Here is a 17,816-nt window from a genome sequence, read left to right on the forward strand (position 1 = left end):
GCAGGGACGGGCAGGAGCCGAGCTGCGCCCGGGGAGAAGGGAGCGCTGCGGAAGGGGCTTTAAGGTTCGGCTTTATTTCTCACCGTCCCGCTCTGACTGTCCCCGGGGCGGACCTGGGTTTTGCCTGTGCCGGTCACTGGGGAGCGATCTCTCCCTGCCCCCACCCCGACCCACGGGCCTGTCGTTACATTCTCTCCCCCCTGCCCGGCTGAGGAGGGCAGGGACAGAGCGGGCAGGGGGGCACCTGCCCCCGGCATGGCCAGCCCGCCACAAGGCGGCTTTCCCTTGAGGATTGGAAAGTCTGCAAAGACTCATGAAGCTTTTAATTCGCTTAAGCTTCCAAGCCTCTGCTTTGTACTCATTAATGTGAAGCTATGCAAGTTCAGAAAGAAACTATGTTCTGGATGGAAGCCTTCAGCCACTTCCTTGCGTAACTCTGTACATATCTCAAAGATGAAGTAGTGCTTTCGGTACATAATGTCCTTGCCCATTTCCTCTGTGGAATACTATTATGCATACCTTGTGGCAGAAAATGTGGCTATCGAGTCACAAAGAGCCTTCTTTTCCTTCAGTCTCTTTGCTACCTTTTCTCTGCAGTCCTTCAGACCAGTAAATCTTTAACATCTATGTGGAATTTACTCAGCTCTGCTTCCTGCTTACCCTAATCTGTCGTCTTCCTCTTGATTTTTTTAGGAGGTTTTTTTCTGAAAGGTAATATCAAAATGGGAAGGGGAATACATATTTCATTCTGAAAAGCTGGAAGGGTACATTCTGGAGGTACATGGGGAAAATCATGCCACAGGCAAAAAAGTCATTAATTTGAATGTAGATTCATTTTAATGTAGGCTCAAGATCAACAAAAGTAGATGGCCGTTGCTGTCCTGTGCTTGAAGCCCGTAGGGAAGTTGTCCAGAACTTGCCTGTTACAGAAAGCTCTGCATAGAGGTAGGCAATCTCTGTTGTCTGTCAGCTTTCTGGGATGCTTCTAATGCTGTCTCTGAATGCTCGTAGTCATGCAGCATATTGGACTAGCAGCAATGTCTGTACATTTTTCCAGTTCAATATAACTTGTTTTCCCACTCCACTGTTGCTAGTCTCACTCATGTATCTTTCAGTCCCAGGACCTGTTTTTCCTGGAACCTCACCATATTGTTAGTACTATGATGAATTTTTTGAAGCCACTAAATGACAGTTCCTTATCGTTTTCCTTGAACATTGTGTCTTTAATAGCTGTAGCATCACCTTAGATGGTAGGAAAAATGCAGGCCTTTATGGCCAGCTAGCTTTATAATCACTATTCTAACCTCGCTGCTCTGTTCAGTGTGATAAACTTTCTCTGAAGGCTAACATGCCTCCCATTTTTATGTCTTCAGCTGCTCAGGTCAGGAGAAAGCCTAGTATCTAGACTAGTGAATCTTGGCCAGGATTACTTTTATAATACTTGAATAAGGGAAATCATACTAGATGGTTGCTAGATTTATTGAAGCACTTACAGATAGTTTCAGGCACATCGTTCTCTTAATTATATAAGAATTTTTTTCATTGAAACAAACTGTGTAGTAGATAAAAATATTTTCATGTATTTTTAAGTTGGCAATTTATTCCATTAAGGTAAGAAATGGAAATTGTATTTAACTACTAGCTGGAAATAGCTTTTCCATAATTTTCAATAAGCAGGAAATTAGTAAGAGTATGCGAGAAATTCACTACTCTCTAATAGTATGAATTACTTAGTGAATGTTCAGTCATACATAGGTTAGAACGTAACTGTTCTGTCTTAGTTACTGTCTAGTAACAGTTGCTGCTCTCTGCCTCTTGTGTTGTCCTCTTCTTACCAGCTTCAAACCTTTGATGCTTTTTCCAAATTAGTAACACAGCAACGTGAATGAAGCTCTTTGAAGAATAGATCTTTATTTGCTGCTATTTTCAATTTAAAGGTAGATATTTTGCACATATTCTGTAAATATTTCAATATTAAGGTTTGTATCACCATATTTGTGATGATGCTGTGTCAAGTCCCATCTTGGCTGTTTAAGTGTGTTATATGCAAAGTGAAATTCATCTGAGTTCATAATCAGATTTTTAGGCACTGGCCTTTTAATGTGGATTTGAACTCCATTGCTGTGACAGTGAGGAATGTCTGCACTGGAAAATAAAACTCATCATTCTAGGAAGTTATGGCCAAGACTTGCTTTAACACTACTTTGGAAAGCAAAATGGATCTAAATTTTCCTCCCAAGTGTGTGTCGCGGGAAAATTGTGGCAGAACTTTATTTCTATTCCTGGCAATTTTGGTAATGTTCTCTTGTGTTCAGACAAGGGTTACCTCAGTGGCAGATTTTTCTAATGCAGTGACCACATGTATCATTTCTAGCAGTTAATGCTTCAATTAGAATGTTTCAATTAGAAAATTAGAATGCTTCAGTGAGATGGCTTTGTGTAATAAGAAATTGAATTAAGATGGAATGTCTACCAGTAAGAGACCTCGAGAGCTTTTCTAATGTTAAGTAAATTGTAAGTTGAAAAAGAACTTTATGAACTATTTCCAATTACATAGCAAGATATTTTTTAACTTAAAGATACAGGCTACGTACAGAACACTTGGATGCAAAACAGATACTGATAAAAAAACTTCAAAATTATTTTTTTTAAATCTGTGTTTAGTTACTGCTCGATTCTGGAAGATCCAAAAGCTTAGGGATTGCTATGTTTTTAAGCTTTGTATTTCCTTAAGTGTACATTTCTGGATATTTCCAGAAATAGATTTATTTTACTGATGGACAAAGCAGTGCTTCAGACTTAAGTTTTTAATTCTTGTACTGAGTCTATATTTTGAGTAAGTATATACTTACACTATGTATACTGTGATGTATATATATATATAAAATAGATACTACAATAGTGTAAGACTATGTTTATACTGCTTTCCATGAGTAATGGGGAAAATGCAGAAGGCATTACTGTAACACACTATCTAACAAGATCTCACCCAAAACACTGAGCAGATGATGTGGTGCTACATGTGTCTCTTAGTTGAAAGCTCAGTATTCCTCCAGTAGTCGAAGGCCCTTAGTTCAAATTCCTGTTGCAGGTGTTTGTATTCCCTCGGTTCTCTCTGGAGGTGGTGTGCTGACCACCAGGATACTGGTCATCTCAGCATACACAGTACCAGGAGCAGTGGCTTCTGTTCTTTCAGTTTTGCATGAAATCCTTACAGATTTGTGGGAAGACTTAAGGGAAGTTTGTTTGCAAATAACATTTGGCTGGATGGCCAAGAACAACAAAAATTTTGTGATCCAGTAATCAGTATAAAATATGCATGTATGTATCCGTTAGTGAAATGAATGAACACAAAGTCTTACTATTTACAAGTGAAAGCCCATTCAGCTGAATAACCTATAGCCTATTATTTAGTGCACCTTCTTAGAAAGCTTGTGCAAATTCTCTGGTTTAATCGCCAGCACTGAGCTTGAATTTCCTGTTTCCTCATTGATACAATTTTTAGTTTAGATGAAAAATAGAATTAATGTGGAAGCAGTTTCTTGGAGCTTTTTAATACAATGCTGATTTTGCATGGTGAACTGTTTTTAAAGTAGACTTTTTTTCTCATTAACATTCATTTGCTCACTTGCTCTTCATGGTTGAAGAAGCAAAAATCTGTAGAAAAAAAGAGCAAAAACTTTATATACCCCAAGCTTTTTATTTACAGATTAATGCTTCTTGGAGTTGGGGTGGCAAAATTCTAGGTAAAGGGCTATTCCAGATTACATTTGAGAAGAATTTAAATTCTCCCTGAATAGAATTCAAGTATAATTTTAATTTTAAGGTCACTTTGCAAGAGTCACACCATGTTCTAATTTACCTCATTCTTCTGAATGTTGATGGTTTCCTAAAAATGTAACATTAATTTCAAATGGGTTTACTTGCTTGGTTGTTTTGAGTGTGAAGCTTTTTGTTTGAGTTCCTGGAAAAGGGCCTGAGGTAGCTTCCTTCTGGAAGAATGAGAGAAATGTGGCTGTTCCATTTCTGTTCCCCTCTGTATCCCCTCTAGGATAATGTAATACCTAAGTGGAAACCACAATGCCTTTTTTTATTTATTGACTTCTGGTTTTCAGAAGTCCTAAGACTGTTCTTAAGGTCAGGGTGAGTTCAGGTAAGGCTTCTGGAAAGCGAGTTCATAACATCAAAGCATTCTTTTTTGGCTTTTTTCTAATTATAATGTTTTTTTTTCATGCTAAATAGGCCAAGCAAGAAGAAATAAATGCTAAAAAAGTGTTTTAAATTTAAGTCCCTCAATTGTTTTATTTTGAGTCTTTTACCTTCTCTGGGGTTTTCAAGATGAAGTGGAGAGAGAATGGAAAATCTTTTTCTCAGTAACTCAGGCAGCCTTGGCTGTGGAGGAAAGGCTGAAAAGTTTCTCCACCTGTCTGTTTTGAAGTGGAAAGTTCACCTATAATGTGCATATAAAATACATTCTTTTGAAGTATTTCAGTTTAAGCTGCTCATCTAAGATGACTATTTTATGACTTGGTATTACTGAATGAGCCTGAATTGTCTTCTGATTCTGACACTGCTCCCAGCTGTTGTACATAGAAAGAATTGTTTTGGCCTGAAATTAACTTGGTTTAAATGTTACTGCCTATATTCATTAGCAACACTTCTTCTTTCTGTTTTTCTTTTGAAGTGCATGAAAGACAGTCCCCTGACACATCTCTCATTCCAGAAACCTTATTTGTTTTGGTTGAATATGCACTAGGCTCCTTCTAGATGAAGACAGATGAAAATCTGCAAAATAAGAGATTACAGTCTGTGCGTGTTCACTGCTAATGTCTTTAATGTTATCACTCAAACTTTAGATGGTAGTAGCTACCCATATTTGTTTTGATTGCCCCATATTCCCTGTTGATTAAATGATGGGAAGATTACAATTCTAATTTGCAAAAAAAAAAATCTCCATTGCATTGCACTGATGTTGTCTCATGTTCCTTCTCCTTCAAGTTAATCTCCATGCAGACTTTTTTTTTAATGTGGTAGTTTTTATCTAAAAGGAAGACACTCCTCCAGTATGCTGTGATAAAGTACTGGTGTAAGTATTAATTTCAGAGAATGATGAGGAAAAGGAACAACAACCTTTTAGTTGTAGTGATAATAGCCTTAATTTTTTTTCCCTTGGATGGATTTCCTTAGTTGGAGAGCTGGAAAATTGATTTCTTATTGATTTCATGATTTTTTTTTCCAGCACTGCAAATGGCCTTTTTGTTAAAATGAACTTTTTACCTTGCTTCCTGTTTCTGTCTTGTTCTCTTTGAAATGTTGTTTTTCCCCTAAAGAGGGCCCAAACACTAGTCTGTCATTGTCACTGCCAGCAGATTATAATTTAAAGCCACCATTTCCTATTCCTCACAAGCAAGATATGTTTATAGTACATAATTATTAGAGAAATAGTGATGAGCACGGCTTAGCCTGACTTAAAATGTTTTGGGTAGCGCAGAGGTTTTGACAAAGATTGCTTTTATTGCCTTTTGACCTGTGACAGTAACTTACTATTTAATGTTTGAAAGGTGCATATTTACACATTGCCTTTGGATCTGTTCATGAAAGATTTCTGCACTTTGCACTGAACAATTACTGCGACCAGTACTGCTCTTTGGATTTATATCAGCTGCATGCATGATCATTGAGACAACTGCAGGCAGAAGCTTTCTTTAAGAAGTAATGTGATTCTGCCTTATAGGCTGGCTTAATAAAGGAGTTTTATTAATACAGGGTTTAAGTTTTTACAGAATAATTTCATATTCTTCTAGGAAGATCTGTCTTGTAATTCTAGTTGTTCTGTTAATTTGGGAGAAGATTCTTAAGGCTGAAATTAACAGAAATGAGCACAATTGTTCTTGATACCTTCCTAACTGATATTTCCAATGATGTGTGGAAAATATATGTGAGGACTTTGCCATTTTCAGCTCATTTTTTGTCTACATTTTTGCTGTAAGCACAAACTGTACAGCACACTTAACCTTCTTTTGATCAGACTAAATCTGGTGAGAGTTAGTTTTCTAGGTTATCCTGAAAAATAGAATAATGACTAACAGAAACAAAATGCTCCCATTCATGGGATGAAAATATGGTCTTGGTTTGGGTTTTTTTTGAGTGAGAGAGGAAATATGCGTTTGCCAGTAAACTTTCTGATTACTGAGTATCTTTAGAAAGAGCTATTTATAGACATATGCAGTTGGAGTGGAGACGGAAGTCCATTGCTTTGCATTTGGTAGATAGTAGGAAAGCAAATGCTGTCATGCATGTGAAGAAGAATAGTGGCTTTAAATAAAAAAAATACTTTTATAGATACCTGAAAAATGCCAAAAAATAAGCAGGAAAAATGCGATTAAAATACTCTTATGAAGGTGTAATTCTTCCTGTGGTACACAGAAAGAAATCTATAGCAATGCTTGCCAGTGAATCTGTGACGTACTTTAGTACAGGATATATTGTGCATATTTAAGATCTGTCCTGTCCATTTGCTTTATAGATGTGTAAAAATTACAATTATTTTCATTTAAGTTAGCATGATATTTTACAGTACTGAAACATGCCCAGTGGCCAAAGGTATTTCACTTAGATATTAAATAAGGTTAAAGAAAACATTTGTTGAAGCTACAAGAGGTCTGCGTTTCAGAAGGAAAACGCTCAAGTAGTATGGATTTAATCCAAAATGTAAAACATTCTGCCTCAGCCAACCTTATTTATAACCTCCTAAAAGAGAAAGTTTTCAAATACAGTATGACTAAGAGAAAATACTGTCAGCCTTAATTCAAGGAAAGCTCTGAAACATAATTTAGCTGCCCCTGCCTAATTGCTACTTCAAGGGAATAGTGCACAGTAAACAAATGTTTTGGAATTTGAATCTCTTATCTCTTAACAGAGCAAGGCATTGAAAGCAGCTCTTTAAATGTATTTTGTATTTGCAGCTGTTGCACATGAAGTTTATCTTGGTTTTATAAATGTAAATACAGCAATAAAAAGAAAGAATTGATCTGTTCAAGCAGATTATAGTAATTGCAACAGCACAGGTTGATCTTTTTAATGCTAAGTGACAGGAGTCCCACATATAAACTACAAACCAGTTATCTTTCCATTCAAACTTGTTGAGAGCCACCATCAATATAACAATGCAGGGCTTAATTTCTGCAGTAGTCAATTTATTAACACAAAATGGTGAAAGTAATGAGTTGTGGGCAAAATTTTTCTGGAAGAGAAATGCTAATAGAAACACTTAAATCTGAAACAGCATGGACCTCCCCCAGTTTTTCCTTTTGTTCTGCTGGACATCTGGTTAAGGGTCTTTCTAGTTCCAATTTACTTTGTTCTTTGTCTTCCAAGAAATCGTAGATATACCATAACTTCAGAGTAGCCTGTTTGCCACTCTTCTTTCATGATCAATATTTTTTACTAAAATAGTTAACATAAATGTGAAGAATTGGAGAATTCTTAATCAATCAGACCTATGATTCCTTAGTGGCAAGGCTTTCCTAAAATGTTAAGAGATTAATTTCAGTCCTGTGCTTTCATTTGGTGTCACTACTGTGTGTGCATGGTTTGAAGTTTGGGAGCTTCTTTTAAGGATGCCTGCTTCACAGTTGGGAGATTCTATAGGAGGAGACCAAATGTCATGTAAATATTCTGGAAATGAGCAAATAAGTTGGCTCAGACAGTTTCTGCTGTTGATCAATGTATTGTTAACAGATGTCTGTGCACTGCATCAATAAGGAATAAAGTGCATGTTTGTAATAACTGCCAGGAGGCAATGGTTTTGTGGGTTTAGTGTGTGTCTTGTCAAGAAAATCCATATATCAAATGGGCAAAGAAAGTGCTAAGACTGTATTTTAATTTTTAGTTTCGGAACAGTACATTACGGAAAGAGAAAACAATGCATTTCCTTCTTGAGAGGGGCTATTTATCTATGGATCTCTTCACAATAGACAACGGGAAGTATCCTCATTTCTTCTTTCACCCCTATGAATAGGCTGTCACTTATCTGTGTCACTCATAGGCACCCTTCTACTAACCTCTGCTGGGAAACAATCATGTTCACTGATCTAGTGGTGGTGAAGCAGTATTGATGGGCCAATTGCCTGGTTTTCCTACAAACAATTTCAAATAACTGAAAAAATGCTAAAAACTCTTAGTAAAATGAGTTTCCTATCAGTTGTTTTGAGGATGTCATTAGCTTCTGCTATGGAAAGCTTTCCTTACAATGTCTAGAAAGCTGTTATATTCCAGTCATTGGAGATGTTCTCTACTAGAGTTGGATAATCCATCATTTGTCATCCCTACCTAATTGATACCACTTGTTTTGTTTTGTTTTGTTATCATTGAAAGGTTCTTAGAGGTTCCTTTTCCTGGGAGTTTGTTCTTTCATGAGACTTTATTATGTTGCCAGAGTTCACTGCACGCTTACTCAGCAGTCACCATATATAAGAGGATGCCAGATTTTCATTTTTCTGGTTCCCTTTATCATCAAAGTGTCTTCTCGTTAGGTCATTTTCACCTGGCAAAACTGAACATGATACCCCTAAATATCCATTGAGGTCTTTGGCATATTTGTATAGACTTTGGATATTAGGATTTCCTAGGAATCAGTGTAAAGGAAGTGCCATTTCTACTTTTCATTCTTAGCTCAGTTTGGCTTTGGTTTTGGATGAAACAATAAATTAGTGAGAATTCTTTGGATTTATGTAGTTCATCCTTCTCTGGTAAAACATAGCATCATTGTAACTTGTTTCTGTCTTTGACTTCTGTATGGCTTGTAGCTGAGTTAGAGGTTTGTTCAACTTGGTATTTAAATTCAGTGCTATTTTGGGAAGGGTGTTACTATGTATACTTAAATAATACGGATAATGTGGGAGGAGTAAGTGATCCTTATTTTTAGTTTCCTAATGGATGCTAAACTCCCACAAGTTGAAGAGTATACAGAGAGCATTCAAAGAAGTAAACCCATCATTCTTACTAGTCTTGTCTCCAGGGAATTTCTTTCGCATCCATAGTCTACGTAGAATATTGAATTTATTGTCCACAAATGTCAGCTGCCTAAGCTAGTTGCACAATATTTATTCAGATGTTTTGATTCCTGAGATGCTTCCCCGAGCTTTCTTGAAGATCAGTAATTCACTCATCTCAAATTCAAGTACACGGAGCCATGAAGCATTTGCACTGTCTCTGCACAAGCCAATGTTAACTAAAAAAAGGCTTTTCAAAGCGCATTGCCAATAGTTCAAAATATGTTTAAAGTCATTACAGTCTTAGATGTATGTGGCCTCCTATGTGGAAGCAGTTACTATTAACAGCATTAATATTTTTGCTGTTTCATGGTGTACATGTCATACGTGCATTTCAGAGGAGTACTCTTTCATATTTAGAACTAGGTTACTGCTTTGGTTCTGGAGTGTGCTTACGGTTAAAACTACCTTTCTTTTATATCGTTTCAGGAGTATGATGATGGTTACGGAGCTGCTTATGATGAACAAAGCTATGACTCCTATAATAACAGCTATAGCACTCAAGCACAAAGGTAAGTCTTCCAAATCTTCTGTAACTACATTTAAATTATTTCACAGTTGGCAAGTTAGTTTTACTTAAATCTTTCAATTTCATTTTAAATAGCAAAAATGTTATAAGATGCTTATTAGAAATAATCTCCAGTGTTATTTGTCTCTAGCATCACACAAGTTTAAAAAGTCAAGTTACTGAGTGGTTGAGAAGAAACAGAAATGAGAACTTGAAACAGTTTGTGATGCCAAGTGATAAATCAGAAAGTCTTTAAAATGTTCAGGAAATTTAGGAAAACTTAATTTGGACTTATTTTGGGAGGGAGGAGAGAGGAGAAAAAAACCCACTTTATAAAAAGTATTAAATAATCTGAAACAGAGCCGATTGCATTTTCTTAAGCATGCATATATTCCCGTATTTTACCTTTGTTTAGCTGTAAAAAAGTAACCTCTTTTTAGTTTGTTTTAATCCTTTTTGGAATTCTTTGTGACAAATTTGAACCTCTTGCTGTTCGTGTTGCTTGCCTCACTTCATTCTCAGCAGTATCTTTAAGCACTTCTGATTTATCTTCATAAAATTTTGCTTTCTTTAAAGGAGTCACTATTTGGAAACTCCATGAATTACAAGGAATATTGTGTCCAAATGATGAGAAAGATGCTATGAAGTACAAACTACTTGTACTTCATAGTACAAGTGGTAGTCTGAACTTAATGGCAAATAGCGCACGACATGGTTTTTAGCAACTCGGGTGATGATCATCTTCAGCATTAGGTACTTCTAATGTGCATGTCTGGAAAGGGAACTTCTGTGCACATTTTACTGAGTGCTAATTTATTCTTACTGGTTTTGCCCTTAGACCAAGCATTCAGAGTTTGATCAGTATTAGATCTTGTAATACTGAAGATTTCTGGAAATGTTAGAAACAATGTTGAGAAAAAGATAAAATAAAATACTACAGTTCTATATTACTGCTTTGGTTATTTGGGGTGACTAAAGTTTCAAACCTTGCCCGCTTTGAAGATGACAGTAGGAAAGGGAGATTGTGGTGGATATTGTGATACTGATAAATAAGTACTGCTTAGACTGTTTTACCTTCTGCTAAATAGTTAAGACTTTTTTTACAGTGTAGCCTTATCTGAAATAGTACAGAACCATTCACAGCAAAGTTGAGAACAAAGCTGTTTACGCCATCTGCTTTGCTGTATGGATGACAACCACTAACTTAAATTTTACTGTATAAATGAATATTTTCCTGTGCCGAACAACAGTGTGAAAAAGCTTAGTGGAAAGTTCAAGTGTCATTATTGTTGAGAACTAACAGAATGAAAGTACTTTTGTCTGACACTTGGCTCCTATGGAGTCTTGTAACCTGCTGAAAATTAATAAAAATAATATGACTTAAGAAACAAGCAGTGTAGGGCTTCCAAAACATGAGGCTCTATAGAATGTTACATTTAGAGAGCAGCTGCTGGTAATGGTGTTTTCTCCAAAAAGAAAATTACCAAAATAGTCCTCAACTTTTATGTTGGTAATTCTGTTCTGTTTTACTGCTGCTAGTGTTGGTAAATGGGTTTATTGCACACAAACATTTGGACTTCATTACAAAGTCATTTGCCTAAGCCAAAACTAAACATTACTTGGACTTCATTTTTTCCATGTTAAGAAGGTTTTCACTAAGATTTTTTTTCCTTTGAACTAAAATCAGCAAAAACAAAATCTCCTGAGAATTGAAATTGCTTTTGTAAAGAACTAACACATAAGAATGTATAATATTCTTAAATGTAACAGATACATATGCTTAGCCGCTTGGAAGGAGATTCTTCATAAAATTACGACACTACTTTGTATTTTACCCATAGTTTCACAATACATGCACAGTTTGATTTTGTTGAATTCATTATCTACTGAATGATTATTTCACTTTTTTCCGCTAATTTTATTAAGTGCTGCATGGTAAAAGAAAACAGGAAACGATTCACTTGTATGTTTCTCATGGGGTATCAACACTCATTTTCTGACATATTTTCTGGCTCAGCAAAAAGATTTTTAGGATTATACTGGCAGGCAAAACCTAATAACTATAAAGAGCCATCTGAGCTACCTAGAACAGCATTCCTATCTTTAATCTCAGTATCAAATAGTAGCCCATATTGCAGAATGTAATTTTATAACCACTAAGAGATACTTACCATATTTAGGTGCATTACAGTGCCTTTACTATGAAGGAAATTAGGGAAAAGTATATTGTTTTCATAGTTCAGCCTTATGTCATTCTTGACGTTTTGCCCTCATGAAACATGGAAAGAAAATACATTTGCACATAGAGGGCATTTGTGTGTTTAAAATGCACCATTTATTGACTAGCATATGTAAATAACTTTTCCTCTTGTGCAAGTTGAAAGTAGTAATCTTAAAGTAGTAGTATTTCTAGCTTCTGATATTGTCTTCATACATAGAAGTATGTCTTCTGATATTATTTTTTCCAGAAGATTGGGATAATAATGGTACTGTGTATTAAACAGGAAACTTGAGAAATAGATAGTAAACCAAAAAGATGTATTTACTCATTAAATTATTTGCAGGAGTTTTTCAGCATATGAACTCTTCCTGCACCTCATCAGTCTTGGTTCACATTCACAAGTGTATGTTGTGTGAACAATGTACATGTGCAATACAGCGGAGACAGTTGAAATACTCATTTTTGTTTAAATGTTTTTGTTTATTTTAGTGATTCCTCTGTTAAAGATGGAAGCTTGCAATAGAATTGGAAATATCTCTAGAATTTTTTTAGGTGTATAATGTAACATTGCATGAGAGCACATCTTTGATATCTATGCGCAGGAGTGAGTACGTTCTCCAGATTTGTCCATTCAAGATGACACATCATGACTGTCCTTTATTGGTTTTAATTTTGATGTTTCTACTATATTTCCCAGAAATGTCAAAATCAAAGGTGGACTAGGTGGAGTGGTATGTTATATGAAGAATAGCACACTGTATTTCTGTGTGCATTCAAGTAGCTGAGAATTTGAATGCCTCTACCAAAAATTCTTCCTTTCTATAATCTAACTGCTTGCTGCTACCAAATCCTGTGTGTTTTCAGTTTAATGGACTTTATTTGACATTGTGTGAGACTGTATCCTTGCTTGTGCTTGGCAATCTGAAGCTGTAGTTAAAACCTGTTTTCTCTGAATTCTCATCTATCTTAATGCCCTTTAATCCTATAAAAATTGTTTTCCTTTAAAACATTTTCTTATTCACAGTTTTTGTTTGTGCAATAAAGCCCCAAATAGTGCTTCAGGACATATTTTAACAGAATTAATTTTAATGGTCAAGAAGACCTTTAAAAATCCGTTGGAGCTATACTAAGCTTGACTAGATATCTTAGCTGATTTTTAGAAGAGATGTGACTGCATTATATGTGTAGTTTTTCTGCAGAGGTTTGTTAGATATTGGTTTTACCAGTATAAACTGGGATGGTTAATAAACTGTGCTGTTCGGTATGGTTATAAAAACCAAAACAATCTAAAATAATTTTAACAAAAGATATCTCAATTTCTGAAAACCAAAGGCTAGCAAACACTTGAAGCAGCTGAGACAGTTTTACCCTAATAGAACATAATGAATGCTGTCAAAAGCTATTATCATTTATGGTTGATAATTCAACGCCTAGCTAAGGAGAGCAGCAAGACTAAGCTGAATGTTATGTTCTCATGCAGGGCAAATATCACATGATGCAGTCAGTAATTCTTTCATAAAATTTCTTCTGTATACATATGTAGTAATTTAACATGTGCAGTTGTATGCCAGAAACCTTTTTGGGATCTTATGGTAGAATGTGAATTCCAAGTGTGAAAAACGATACTCATGACTCCTGGTGCTGATGCTTGCCTATGTCAGATACATGTAGACTTCTCAGCTTCCCTCACCGGCATGTGTGCATCCTTACATAACCTAGTTGACGCTTGAAGGACTTCCCCAAATCTGTCTAGAACTGTAATTCTTTACTTGGATTTACTGCAGATATTACCAAGTGTTTTAATGGCCTGATGTTAATGCTAGACCAGTTTTATTACGAAAATTCAGACAAGAATATTGTGGAGGAAGCAGGAGCATTTAGTTGGGTCTTCATTCAAATTTGTAGATCAGTTTAAACATTTTCAGCATGAAGAGAAAAATCTATTTATTTGAAATCTCTGAAATATGTTTCAAATCGAGCAAAAGTGCTTTTGTCCCTTAGTGGCTCCATACATGATCTGCACAAGTGTTTGTGAAGACAATAATAGGGCAAGGGTAAATGGATGCTAATAAATCAATTGTCTCTGTCAGTTCACTGTTTAATGTTCTCTAGAATACATAAGATTTATCACTGAGGAACTGTAGAATAATGGTAGTGTATGGAAACAAAGTCCACAAGGGAGATGTACTACATCATTCGGATTTAGCGCTGCCATCTGCTTAATAGCATTGAGATGACTACAGAGGTACTTATGATCAACCATTCATAGCAGTGACAGATGCTGCAGAGAGTTAACATGCCAGAGAATGAGGTTTGTTACTAAAATTCGGATTATGTGACAAGATTGCTAAGAAGGGGGGCTGGGTTTGTTACCTCTCCAACAGCATTAAAGGTTTACTGAGTACTTTTAAGTTTACTATTGAGAGAATGGCTAGCACAGCTTACTGTAGTACAAAACAATGTGGAGAACCCCATCTGCCTGCTTCATGGCAGTCAGAAGTTTCAAATAACTTCTTTAGGCTTGTCTGCTAGCATTTAAAACTGGATACATCTTTTCCTGGGTGGGTGTGGGTGGGGGAAGCTTTTGTCTAGCTGCATTGTTTACCTACAACAGAGGCTCAGCTGTAAAAGGGATCGTTTATATAAGTACATACCTGTGTCTGTTTAGGGGCAAGAACAAGTCATTCATGTAGTAGTTTCATTTTGTGTTTAATTATAACTTAAAATTTTAAAACTGTTTTAGATCTTCAGTCAGCGTGATCTCATCTTCATTCTGTTGCAGAGTTTAATTTAAACACTGATAGAGAAGGGGAAAAATAAGGATTTAGAGTAATTGCTGGCTTTGTCAGTTTTCTGCAGTGTTTTTTGGTTTCTACATTTAATGCTATAGATTTCTCTTGGCAACAACCATCGTGCCATTGGCTTAAAAACAGTGTTTCTCTGTTGCTCTTCTTGTGTATATGACAATAATTGCTACCATTTCAAATCATACCAAAATGTGATACATTCAAATAACTGCAAGCTGCCTGTCTGAGGGAATTGGCAAATTCTCTTTAGTATACCTATGTTTATACAGCGCCTCCAATTCATTCTCTGTTTATTGGTTACTGCGTTGAGAAGTACATGCTGCAACTTTTAATCATTCATCTAAAAGCATAAAAAGGTAACTGCTGGTGTTTTAATCCCCAAGCATGTTAAAAACGCAGTGTTGTGAATGCCATGCAGTGAGGCCTTAGTCTTTACCTGTTGTTTCAACAGTGACTGACTGACTCAAGGCATAAAATTTCTGCGAAGCAGGGAAGGCTATGCGCAGAGACCCTGCGGTTTGAAAGGTTTGAGGAAGTTTGTGATTCACAGCTTGTGAGAGTTAGTTAAGAACTAACTGGATATCAGATTGAAGAGAGAACTAAGAAAAAAAACCACCTTGGAATCTGGCAGTGACCATTGTTTAGCTGAGGCCTAAATACAGCTACATTGGCTTACTGAAATCCCTCAAGTCTCTAAATCCCTGAATTCATGCCACTCCCGAACACCTTAGTTTTGAGAAGCAGATTCCTAGTATGTAGTTCTCGGCGAGACCCTCCCCATTTTCCACTAGGAGCTCAAATTTTAAGGTACCTTCTAAGACTGTGCTTAGTCATACAAAAGATGACAACCTTCCTGTAAGAGGAGGATTTTCATAAAGAGCTGAGCGTATGGATTTGAAATTGGCTTATGGAGATGTTGCTATTGGTATTTGAAAGTTAATTGCTAACATTCTGTTTGTGATGCTCAGTGTTTTAAATTTACATTGTTAAGTTTGTCAGCAATCATGCATTTCCAGGATGTATAAATATGCATTATATGCAAAACAGTGTCTGTTACTGTAGTTTTTCAAGATGTAATTCTCTCTATTTTAATGCTAGTAGCTGTTTGTATTTCGTGCTCTGACTTATAAATCAAATCAATCCACAGCACTTTGATTTCTGGGGACAATGGAAATGGCTGGTATTTTGCAATTGTGGTTCCTTATGAACACCTGGTACGTATGAGCTTATTGGAGGTTATAATTCTGTTCAAATAAATCCTCAAAAGCATTAGCATAAACAAGCTAATGTATCTTTAACTGAAAATACCTGCCATGTGGTTTCCTGCTTAATTTCTACACTCATATTATTGGAAGAGATTATTTTCTGCAGCTTTTCACATCTAGTTCTTCAGGTTTAGATAGATGTTTTCATTTTTTTGTCACCTGTTAAAATGTGACAAGATAAAATATTCAGAAGTGCCTCGTAGCACAGGTAGTTGTGAGTCTAGCATGCATGTTTAAATTTTTTTTAGTTGGTTTACAGAAATATGGTCTGAAACATCAGTGAACAGAAATAAGACTAAGGCACTTAAAATGTGATGATGGAAAACCCACAAGTATATCTTATGGTGCACTCATAAAATTGGAAAAGTTTTTAGAGTCCTTGTCATGTTGACATTGGTATGTTACTTCACTATTTAAGAAATGTTTGGATTACTTTTCGTCTGTACTACTTAATGAAATGGTTTGAGATAGAAAGATCATTTTGGGTTTCTTCATGGCTTTCCTAGTAAATTCAATTATGACTATGCCTCAGTGATTAGAAAGCAAGTAAAAATGCATTTTAAAATAAAACGAGACCTGTTGGAGAAGACTTATATAGAGGTGGTATAGGAGTGGAATTAGTGGAATTAGTGATAGCTTTAAAATATTATGAGGGCTTCAATTTAATTAGTGATTTGGATTTTAAAAAAATAATAATCATACTTTAAGCTTTGATGATGGAGGTAACAAAGAGGAAGGAGAGTATCCAGTTGCCAGGCAGCAGCGCTGCTAGATGTATGGTCTTTAGAAACTGAACTTGGAGGATCAGGCTTCCAAATTAAAGTTATTCATTTAGAAATGACTTTTCAGATGTGTTACAGAATAACTAACTTTCTATCAGTGTCTTGGAGACACAAAGATAAGGAAAAGACTTACGTAGTCTCTCTATGACTAGAGAAAGGACAACATCGTAAATTAGCACTTCCAGTAGATAATGAAGACCATATTTAGGGATGATTTCTCTTTACTGGTGTGGGGTGGAGAAGGAACTTCACTGGAAATTCACAAGGTCTATTAGTTGAATGAGAGATGCAAGAGAAATAAGGCTTTATCAGTTCAGAACATGTTTTTGTCACAGAACACATTTTTGTAGATGAAGATTGGGCACTATTTGGCTGGTCGACAGTCAACATACTATGTCTGCTTACTAGCAGTAATTGAAAATTGCAGTTTTCTCTCTTCAACTATCCTGTAGTATTTGGTTTGCTTTCAAGGGGGAAAAAATCTGACTACTTTCCATTGATAAAGAAATATCTGTTTAGTTGAGCAACTTTAGAAAAGGAAGATGTTCCAGGAAAACTTCAAAATGGTCTTACTTGTTGTCTTTGTATTTTATTTTAGTAGAAGTACTTCTAAGCACAATTTTGGTGTCATTCAAATGACAGATCATGAAAAATACAGTTTAGTAACCATCAGAATTTGAGGTGTATCATGGTGTACTCATGTCAGGTGAGAGCTGTATATAATGCACTTGGAAAATACATATTGATAGAAGTAGCAGAGTCCACGTAAGGCCAGGAAACAAGTCTTTGCAGTTTAAATGGATTGCATTGTCTTTAACAAAAGAGGAAAAAATCTGCCTTATTGTAATTGGAGAGGCAAGGCTCAGACCCTGTTGGCGTAAGGGGCATGAGGGAAACACTGGGAAGATAATTAAATATGGTAGTGCATTGCTTGTAATGTCTGTCAGATGCTTGGGGTTATACAGCCCTGAAAACTGTCAAATGCAATCTTTCTTTAGCCAAATATATTCCTTGATGGCACTTTTATTATTTTTTATTTATAATCACACAAGAGTGCGATGGAATGATATTTTTCCTCTCAAATGCTCTTCAATTTCAACTGATGAGTCAGGGTATCAAATTTATAGGAAACTGATGAAAGTTGTACTGTTCCTTCGATAAATTAGAAGGACAAGAAGGT

The 17,816-nt window shown here is 36.0% G+C and overlaps 1 protein-coding gene and 1 long non-coding RNA gene across 5 annotated transcripts in view; one reads left to right on the top strand and one right to left on the bottom strand.

The window, feature by feature from the left end:
• Window positions 1–17,816, bottom strand: part of LOC308059915 — a 370,995-nt gene that overhangs the window by 300,737 nt on the left and 52,442 nt on the right. The gene's annotated exons all lie outside the window — the stretch shown is intronic.
• Window positions 1–17,816, top strand: part of KHDRBS3 (KH RNA binding domain containing, signal transduction associated 3) — a 110,226-nt gene that overhangs the window by 73,396 nt on the left and 19,014 nt on the right. For all 4 annotated transcript variants that reach the window (XR_013926478.1, XM_080377893.1, XM_080377894.1 and 1 more), the window contains one exon: window positions 9,483–9,565. Coding sequence is in view for 3 of the 4 variants with exons in the window: in XM_080377893.1 (XP_080234019.1) it covers window positions 9,483–9,565 (83 nt within the window). In the remaining variant the exon portion in view is untranslated. The remainder of the gene's footprint in view (window positions 1–9,482; window positions 9,566–17,816) is intronic.

This window comes from Falco punctatus (genome assembly GCF_963210335.1).
Source record: "Falco punctatus genome assembly, chromosome: 3".
NCBI lineage: Eukaryota > Metazoa > Chordata > Aves > Falconiformes > Falconidae > Falco > Falco punctatus.